At 36.0% G+C, this 10,470-nt stretch overlaps 1 protein-coding gene across 1 annotated transcript in view; it reads left to right on the top strand.

The window, feature by feature from the left end:
• Positions 1-1,370: 1,370 nt before the first annotated feature.
• Positions 1,371-10,470, top strand: part of LOC124164909 — a 90,673-nt gene continuing 81,573 nt past the window's right edge. Inside the window, exon 1 of the mRNA XM_046542139.1 lies at positions 1,371-1,752. Within this exon, the coding sequence (XP_046398095.1) occupies positions 1,371-1,752 (382 nt within the window). The remainder of the gene's footprint in view (positions 1,753-10,470) is intronic.

Here is a 10,470-nt window from a genome sequence, read left to right as displayed (position 1 = left end):
AAGTTTCTTAGACCTAATATAAAATCATGGTTCATAGCTGAGGAAAGCCTATGCTTCTGTTCATCTCATAAAAAATAGTGGAATGTGTGAATTTGACTTGAACCGAAATATTCTTATTGAAACACATATATGCATGGTACGGATTAAAATGAAAACTTAACACACAAATGAACTAAAGTTTTGACTACCAGACTAAAATATATAAATGACCATGAAAAAGTAATTTAGATGTGAACTAAGGAGGTATATATTCACATTCTGAATAAAAACATTTGTGATTACCCTTCGGGAAGAAAAAAAATGGAGGGTATAAATATGAAATTATTAATTAACATAATGTAATTGTGAGAAATGACCATTTCTCTTATTTGTCAATGCGTCATTGTTTATCGAAAATTTCTCGAACAATGCTTGTCACTTTATCAAAGGATTATAGCCTGAAAAATATTTAATTACATTTGTAAGTCCAACAACGGAGTGAGACTACAGTAAGTTGTGGAAATGATGCTTCGTAAGATCTATTTTGGGTCCCTTATCTCTGATTAAGGCGAAGCCTTAATCTAAGGGTCTGGGTTCAAGTCTCAGATGAAGCCATCGGACCCGATAGATCAAAAATAATTGAATTGAGAGGTAGTCCGGGAAAGGGATTGGTCCCCTAAATATGTGAATTTCTCTCACCTGTGCCACCGCTCGGGATGAGGTCTAACCTTACGATAGCAACCTTTGGGTTGTGAGTGAGTAATCTCCGAATCATTCCGGGTTTTTTCCTATTGGATCTCTGTTGCTTCTACGTTAAGTTTTTGGATCGTAGTATTCTCCTGTATAGTGCCTACCAGAATAATGTCATCTCCTGAATTAAATTTTGCACCATCTTCATCATTTGTCGACAATTCGAAAATTAATAAATAATAATCGGGTCCCTAGCCGAGTAAGAATGGAGGATTATGAATTATGAGAATTTCTTCTTACTTGACTATAAACCCGACAATTATTTATTGATATAATTCGCCGAGAAAAGATGAAAACTTATATTCGAAGATAAGTTTATTTCATAACCACACTCCGCTCCCCTACCAGCTAGCGTTTTCCTACTTGGGTAATCCTTGTCTTTCGCGTCCTTAGCAACATGTCTTATAATACAAGTTAATCAAGTCCGTCTATTGCCGAAGTTTCCATCCTGTTCTTCGACAATTGTCATAATCAGGCTAATTATGATGCAGGCAAGTAAGCTGTTTTCTTCTTCTTTTTAGGGATTATAAGTCTTCACTTTTTTCCCACTCTCCAGATAACATTGTCATTACTTAGAAAGCTGTTTAATAATACAGTCCAGTCATGTGCTAATATCTCGTAGCTTATTTCGCGGGGGAACCATGACTCGTGATGTGCAGATAGATGACTGCCATTTGAACCGGATTGATTCGATTTATCCAGTGCACTGGAAGCGTAGTTCAAGGCGGAAGGAATGGGACAGGAAGGACGAGACCAGAAATGGATTGAGGAGCGCGTCAGCAGAAGGTCAGCAAGGTGCGGCCCGGCGGGGTGTGCGGGAGAGAGCTTTCCGGAACGGCCGCCGGCGGGCAGAAGCGCTGCTCTCGCGTTTGCCCCCCTCTCGTTTGTGGCGTCATCGCTTTGATGTTGCGCCCAATCAACCGGCTGAGACCTTTCCCTTTTGCTCGGGACGCTGGGTGGGCGGGCTGAATTGGTCTGTGCCTGCCGGGTCGGACTGTGTTATGTGTATTCGTGTGGCGAATGGTTTTTTTTCCGGGGGTAGGGACGGAGAAGGGACTTTTTACGGTGAACCGTTTGAGGGGGAGTTGGGGTGAGAAAGGAGTGGCATAGACGATGCTATCTATGATTTTATTCTCTTTCTGCAATTTTAGTTAGCCCAACACAAATTAGTTCTTTTAACCTATATTTCGACGGCAAAATATCCGGGTACTAATTTCATCAAAAGGTATGAAATTTTCTGTATTCTTTTCAAAATTATCAAAAATATCTTCTGCTACAGTTTTACATAATTTTTTAACTATCTTCTATGAGGTAAAATATTCTACCGGTTAATGTAGGTTTCGATGGAGTACTTAATAGCATAATTGCAAATATTATTCTATGGAGCCTACCAAATATAGATATTACCATCTGACTAACTTCCAAGATCTTAATCAATCCGTTTCCATCCTTGTAATTGATTTGACAATAGGGAACTGCATTCGTAAAGAAAACTCAAGCCGGCCAACCGTTTTCCGTTTTTTCGTTTGACCAAACTCAACTCAATAAAATATGATTCTAGCTACAAAAAAGACGCTGTCTCAGCAATAAACTATCATTAAATAGTTGGTAACACAATAAAATGATGATAAGTAGTGATAGAATCTCTTTTTAGTGAATGTGGAGTAACTTTGTAATGCAATACCATTTCCATCCGTATTGCATTGAGTGCTGAACCTGTGCATGAATAATTAGTGCTCTTTCAAATAGTATTCTCATGAATATACTGAGATTGCGAAACCAACGCTAAGGTTCGTGGGGGTAACTGTTTTTTTTATAACACAGGTCGCAGTTAATATTTTTTCTCCAAATTTGTTGCCATGTATGCTTTTTGTAATCCTTTCAAAGTTTTTCATAGGTCTGTGGGGGGTGATTATTATTACATCCAAATTAGAATTGCATCCAAAATTCATCCTCTCTTAGATTGCAGCACTAATTTTATTGTTTGGGATTTTTCCAATCGCATTCCATTAAATATCACTTCCTCTTGGCTCTTTACAGTGGCCGATATATTTGCACTTGAGATTTTGGCCGAATTACCTTAGATTACATGGGCTGGAGACATTGGTTACTCCACATTCACTTAAAAGCACACTCGCATCGCTACTTAGCATCATGGGCTTGATACATTGGTCACATTTAGCCGATTCTGATAAATAGGCCATAGATACTTCTTTCTTTTATTTATTCCTACTTGCTTATAGCGAAAAGTTCTATTTATAGCGCATATTACCCTTCTGTGACCATCAATTTACATGTTTAAATTTGTAGCGTTTCATTTTATCTTTCATTAGAATTAAGTCCTTGAAGCCATGAAACCAAGCATTGGTGTGACTTTTATGAATATAATGATTTATTAGGCCCACATGGTCCTTTTAGTAAAAATGTTGGATATCGAGAAAAATAGTTATAAAATGCAACTATTTTCGATTATGCGATTATGTAATTAATATTGAACATTTTTTTAATATCATCTTTGGAACATTCGAAATGATAGAAAAAGCGAGAAGTATATCTAAAGTTGGCGTGTAAATTCAATCACTGCATTTTATTAGTCTGAATTTACGGATAATTATGATCAATGTATAATATACCTTAGTATACTTACTCTAACGTAAATGGGTATTTAGCATTCAAATAGGGAGATATTAAATGATATAATGCCCAGTATTACAACAGAGAAAATTTTCAGATGCATTTACAGCCATGAACAAAGTTGTCAAAACATATTGATTATCTCTAAAGCCTTTTGTGTGGAAGTTACTTGCTAGAATCATAATTATCTCACTCCTTACCTCATATGTATACTACAGATATAGTTTCGGAATTATCCAGTACTCTGAATGTCAAGTCCAATATAGCAGTAGCTCAATTTTTCGGAAAATTAAAAGTGTTCAAGTATCATCGTAGGCATTAGAATAATCATTACAATCAATTTTACTAGTTTTTTCAGTAACTAATTGTAAATAAATAGTGTAAATTTCATTCAAAACCAATGGGGAATTCAAATACCGTTGTATTTAACATTATAATTTTATGGCGCATAAAGTGACAATACATACTGCTATGCAATTAATATTGCTATCGCAACCGCAATTATAATTTATGTTCACCAATTTTTTCGAGCTGTAAAAAATTGATAGGACTTGATTACTCATAAGAAATAAATGTTTTCTTTTTTTCTTACTTGTATATTTCTTGAATGGCACCTTGTCGACATTGCTATAAGTAACTAGAATTTTGCAACGTATCAGAAGCAACTTACGAAATTACGCTCCACATTTTTCACTCTAATCCTCGAAATGATGGCTGCTAAATTAAAAATGCCACTGAATATGAAACTTATTTTCATAAAAATTGTATATTTTTTCGGTTGGAAGATTAGAGTGAAAATTCAAATGACTAAATTGCGAAGTACTGGGCACTTTGGCCGAACAGATGCCTAATATAATGACGGCTTGGTGGTAATCTCACCTACGTCAATTGCTTGCTCTCTTCGCGGGTTAGTCTTTCGCTTCACCTGACTGGGCTAATGCGGACTGGCCGCGGTTAGCAGCAAAATGTCCTTATTCCCTTTGAGGAGAGGTAGAGAGAATTTCTCGTTATGGTCAGCTATGAAAATTGCCTGTTCGTTTCCAGATTTGTGAAACCATTACCGTGACCCCAATTTCCTCCTTTTGGCATTTCGATTGAACAAATTTAATAGGCTTTCTGGCATCGGACATGAAAGTGTTCATAAAAATTCATGCCGTAATTTTTATCATTTCAATTAAGGATATGTAATCCCAGGCATAATTGCAAGTGTGAAAGTTAAGGTAAAATTTAATTCTAAAATACTTTCTGGATAAAATAAAAGTATGTGTTACATTGGTTAAAATAGACCAATGAGGCCACGTGTCGAACATTATCAGCGAAAAATGCTTGATAGAAATGATTGTGAACTCTTCACACTGTATTTCATTGGCCAACTTTTGGTATGTGATTTTGACTAAACAGAGAGCGATAATTATTTTTCAGATATTTACTCTCAATTTATATATATAATTTTCAGATAAAATATTTTAGTTACCTGTTTTGCTAGTTTATTTTCAATTTCATGTTTATAATTTCGATTACTTGAAGAATTATTATCGTATTGAGAGAGGACTATTTATACATTTTTAGTTGCACTTTATTTGGCTACTTCCAAGCAATCACATTTTGTCTAAAAACTTCTCATAGCGTAATGAAAAATCCAGCCCGCCAAACACAGATTCATGTCAACTATACTGAGGAAAACAAACTTTTTTGCCGTATATGAAACCGGGCATATAACGAAACTTGTTGGTGGTATACTTTTCAGAAAATAAAGCCAAATTTGAATGCTGCTTACTAGCTACTGTTTTACACTCTTTGTCTGCCAGATGGAGGGTTAAAACTTATTTGTATTTGCTCTTTTCTTTCATATAAGTCTTGCATCCAAGTCAGGTGTCTCTCAAACCCAATTATAAATGCAAAAAAGACCTTATCAGCCAGTTGCTAACCAAAGTTGCTTCTTTTTCGTTAGCAATATCTTTTCTTATCTATTTTTTTGTAAAAGTTCGTATTCTATGAAATTTTTGATAGCGTACGAAAATTTTTGCGGGGAATAGAATTACTAGAATAGATGTTCTGAACCTTCTTCCCTTATTCTCATCCAAACTACATTGGTTTCCCTCGGAGTGAAAAATGTTTATTTTTTCACGCGCATTGCCCTAATTTCTCAAAAGCGAAAAAGGCCGCCATGCGCGAAACTGAGCGCTGCACTAATTTCAGCAGCCCCACGCCGGGAAAATAAGATGACGGGAAGCCCAGGCACCGCAGTAGGGCGCCCTTGAATTTTAATATGCGATGTAAATAGAAAGGCAGATACCCTTCCTGTATAGCGTCTCGCCGCGCGGTGTGTAACGCGATCGCTTCCGTAGTTCCTCTTTTACTCACCCCGACGTTTATTTTCCACCGATTTTTTTTCTCTCTTCCTCATCCATTTTTTATCAAACCTCGTGTGTAAGTAGAAGCGGAAGAGAAATAGAAGACAACAACCGTGCCGAAGCAATCTTGCCTCCATCTTTTTCCACCACGAGTCTCGTGGAAAAACCTATTCTGACCCAGAACCCCGTCTCCCTCCATCCTGTTTTATGCCCACTTTTACTTCTCTTGTTACGTAACCTTCCGTACCCTAACTTTTTACCTGATCCGTTATTATATCCTCCATTTTCTTTCCTTCCTTCATCGTATACATTTATCGACCTTTGGACACCACTTTGCTTTATAGTAAAATCGTAATGTCGCTCAATTTTTAACCTCAATAAGAATTCATATGATATATCCCTATTGTGCTGATTCATCACTCGGAATAATTGTTTTTCATTAACAGCTTTAACGTGGCAAAAAAGAACAGTTTGCTCGAGGATAAAATATTCATTGATCTATTACTTGTCTTTTTATGTAACCTTCCGTGTACTAACTTTATATCGATCCTGATGTTTGAATCGCTAACTTCAGCAAGGCATCATGTCAAAGTTGGACGATTCATCTTTTTCTTTATTTAAGTTGTTGCTAGATGCAAGATTCAACGTTTCCTACTAAAGGGAAACATGCCATGCTATTTACACCGAAATAAGAAAAATTGTCTAACTTGGACGTGATGCCTTTCTGCAGTGAGCGATTCATTTATATTCTCCATTTTCTTTCCTTCCTTCATCGTACACATTGCTCGACCTTTCGACAGCACTTTGCTGCAAAGTAAAAAATCGCTAGATAGCTCAACTTCCTGTCTCAATAAGAATAATTATTATATGCTATAAAATATCATCACGGGCAGTAAATGTTTTTCGTCAAAAATTCAGTCGGATAAAAAAAAGAAGTGCGTCGAAAGTTTGGAATCAATTTGGGTCACAGGGTTCATTCATATCTTATTTTAAAATCCCAATTTCATCCAGCGGAACCTACAACCTTGTTTGCTATATATGAAGTGTTGGGATAATAAGGCGGAGTAGTCAATATTTATATCCTCAATTTTCCTTTATTTCTTCAGCATATACATTTTTTAACCTCCTGACACTATTTTGCTTAACAGTGAATATCGCAAGGTAGCTCAATTTCTAACCTTAATAAGAATTCTAATTTTACGCTGCTAAATTCATCATTGGGAAAATTTATTTTTCATTAATAGCTTAAATCGAGTAACAAAACTATTTGCGTAGAAAGTTTGGGTCTCAGAGTTGATTCTTATCTTATTTAAAAATCTGGTTTTCATTCAGTGGAACTTATTACCTTGTTTTCTACGCTACCGTGTGAAGTGCTGAGATAATTAAAGGCGGATTAGTCAATATTTTAATTCTCGATTTTCCTTTCTTTCGAGTGTACACCGACCTTCTCGACCTTTTCACAATTTGCTCCACATTAAAAATCGTAAGATAGCTTAATTTCTAGTCTCAATAAGAATTCATATTATACCCTGTTCAAATTCATCACTGAAAATAATTATTTGTCATTAATAACTTCAATCTTTTAAACGAACGATTCATGTCGAAAGTTCGGATTCCGTTTGGGTCCTAGGGTTAATTATTTTCTAATTTAAAAAAGTTAATTTCATTGAGCGGAACTAATTATCCTGTTTGCTATGCTACTTTATGACGTGTTGGGAAAGTTAAAGGCAGACTAGTCAATATTTTTATTCTCGATTTTCCTCCGTTTCTTCCGCGTATGCATTTCTCGACCTTTCCACACCAGTTTGCTCAGTAGTAAAAAATATTAAGATATCTCAATTTCTAGTCCCAATAAAAAATCTTATAGAAGGCCATTAAAATTTATCACTAGAAACAAATACGTTTTTACACAAAATCTTAATTCGTGTACAAAAACTATTGGAGACGAAAGTTTGGGTTCATTCACATTATTTCCCAGGGTTATTTCTTTCTTTATTTTAAAATCTCAATTTCGGTGAGTGGATCTTATCATCTTGTTTGCTATGCTACTGTAATAAGCGTTGGGAAAATTGGAGGCGGACTATTCTAAAAAAGTATGGACTGTATTGCAGGGCGTATTATGTAGTTTATTTTCAAAATTGTGTCATTTAAAAATACGAGTTTACATTATAAATATATTAGTATTTGATCGTATGGTGCGTTGTGCACGACAATAGTGCCTTTTGCGTAATATCTGCGGAGTGTTTATTCAAATAACTGGCTTTACAGGTTCATTGAAAGGTTCATTTCTGGTGGTTCCCAATATTTCAGCATATGTTAAGGAATTATCAATAGTATTATTGTGCTAAAATCTATAGAGAATGAGATAACTAGTCATTCTTTCTAATTTATGGCGGATATGTGATATTCTTTAATTAATTTTTTTATAGCTTCAAAGTGTTACATCAATATTTTACATTCATTCTTTAGCTATGTGTGTTTTATAAATCGGATTTCTCATTGCTTTGTTTTTCCATGTAATATTATTGCTGACATTTACTCATTGATAATTATCTTCATGCCTAAGAATCACTTACGCCGTTGTAAAGTGGCAATATGTATCTAGAAGCCGTTTCGTCGTTATTGCTAAAACGCTGGACAACAATGCGTAGGAGCTTCTTTTCTGTCGAAAGTCCAAGACTGGCGTCCATTTTAGTATGCACCATTATTTCTCTCGTTCCCCCTCTTTCCATTCCTTCGTTTTTCTTTTTACGCCTGCCAAATATTTATTTCCCTCCTCGATTTCCCCTCCTTACCCACACAATCGTATTCCAACTCTTTCAGCCTCCTCTCTCGCGTATTGCTTAGAAAACCTCTCGTATCTCTTTTTTTATTTCTCACTCCTATTTTTTCTGCCAGCCCGTATTCGACCTCGTGAAATTTCAGACGCAGCTATCGTTTGCCTCGCCCACCAATAACCTCCCTCCCTTCGCGTTTTTACCCTCTTATTTTCATTCTTGTTACTCTCGTTCGTTCTTTTTCAATAAACGATACCATTTTTGCCCCAGAACCCCTCTTTCCCCCTCTACCCCTGTCCGTTTTCGTATTTCTCTTTCTTCCTTACGGGGTGAGTGAGCAAATGCAATTCCACCAAACAACTCGTTTCACTCCCTCTCGGATACTCAATATATGTGCTCTCAAAATCTCTCTCTCCTCCGACCTTCTCCCACGGCACCTTCTCCTATTTGGTATTCTCATATGTGTTTGTGTACCACACACCGTCCCCATCTCACTCTTTCTATTCCTTCCAAAGACGTCGTTTTCATTGCTTGATTAGATATGAGGGGGTGAGAAGCCAAGGAGTACAAGTGATTTTTTTTCAATAGAGTGAGTTAAAGTTAGTGTTTAGGAGAAATACACAAAAATTGGTCGTCAAAATCTAAATTTCGGTGAGTGGAACTTATCATATTGTTTGCTATGCTACCGTACTTTTAGTGCTGGGGTAATTAAATACGGATTACTCTAAAAAAGCATGAACTGTTTAGCAAGGTGCATAATACCATTTATGTTCAAAATGGTAGCATTGAAAAATACGAGTTTAGATTAGAAACATATTAGTATATGATCGTATGGTGCCTTGTATACGACGAAAGTGTCTTCTGCGTGATATCTGCGGATTGAGTCTCAGTTCTGTGCTGCCATCGAGTGGAAAATCAAATACACTATATCAAATATCTATTTCATCTCGTTGGTTTTCTATACCTAATTTCTGTACCTCACAGTGCACAGAAAAAAGAAATTACTTGTACCCCTTGTCTTCCAAACCACTTTTTAACATTATAAACGCAACAAAAAACTAACCTAAGGGTTGAATTACTGAGTAAGAGAATGACAAAATGGATTTCTCACGTGCTTCCGCATGTTTCTCGACAGTTTTGATGCGCTTTCAGCTGAGTTTAAAGCATATCATACTGTAAAGTCAATATTTAAAAAGCTTTCGGCATAAATTCACCCGCCAAATATACAGTGACAATTCATTTCCTAAAGTATGGAATAATTGATAGAGGAGCGTGGTAGCCAAATGCGAGCTTAACTGCAAATCGGAGTGTCCCTAGCTCGAATCCACGGTGAAGCTTTAGTACACCCCCAAATAGAACCCCCAAAAGGAACCCTCTCCTCTACTCTGTATCTGTGATATTCACACGCCTGTATTTAATTTTGGGGTGAACTGTTTCCTCACCTATCTAAAATTCACAACCAAACTGACATTAGGGTTAAGTTACTGAGTAAAAAAGCGATACAATGGATTCCTCAATCGCTTCCAAACTGTCCTAAAAATCTCTCATTTTCAAGAACTTTAGGTCATTAATAAATATCTAAGCGATAATTTTTTTATAATGTTGGTAAGATTTTCAATAGAGTGTGAGACACATGATTGTTCCAAGTAAATATTTAAGAAACGTTTATCACAGTCAATAAGATAAGAACCTATATCCTCCTCATTATATTAATATTGCTCCCTGAGTCAGTATTGAAACTGCCTTATAAATGCTCAAACTGTGATGAAACTGTGGTGTAACTATTATAAAAATCTATTGCACAAAGTTTCATAATTTTTAGGGCAGGCACACAGACGAGAAAGTGTGAGAGTTGTACAACTTCGCGCTCGTCAGGCCAAAACTCAAATACGAAGCAAGCATATAGGATTTTGTACAGAGATATACAATCTGTAAACATAATAACTTATAAATTATACTGGCGCAATGCGTAAAAA

Source organism: Ischnura elegans, chromosome 9, assembly GCF_921293095.1.
Source record: "Ischnura elegans chromosome 9, ioIscEleg1.1, whole genome shotgun sequence".
NCBI lineage: Eukaryota > Metazoa > Arthropoda > Insecta > Odonata > Coenagrionidae > Ischnura > Ischnura elegans.
This window is presented reverse-complemented; position numbering and strand designations above follow the sequence as displayed.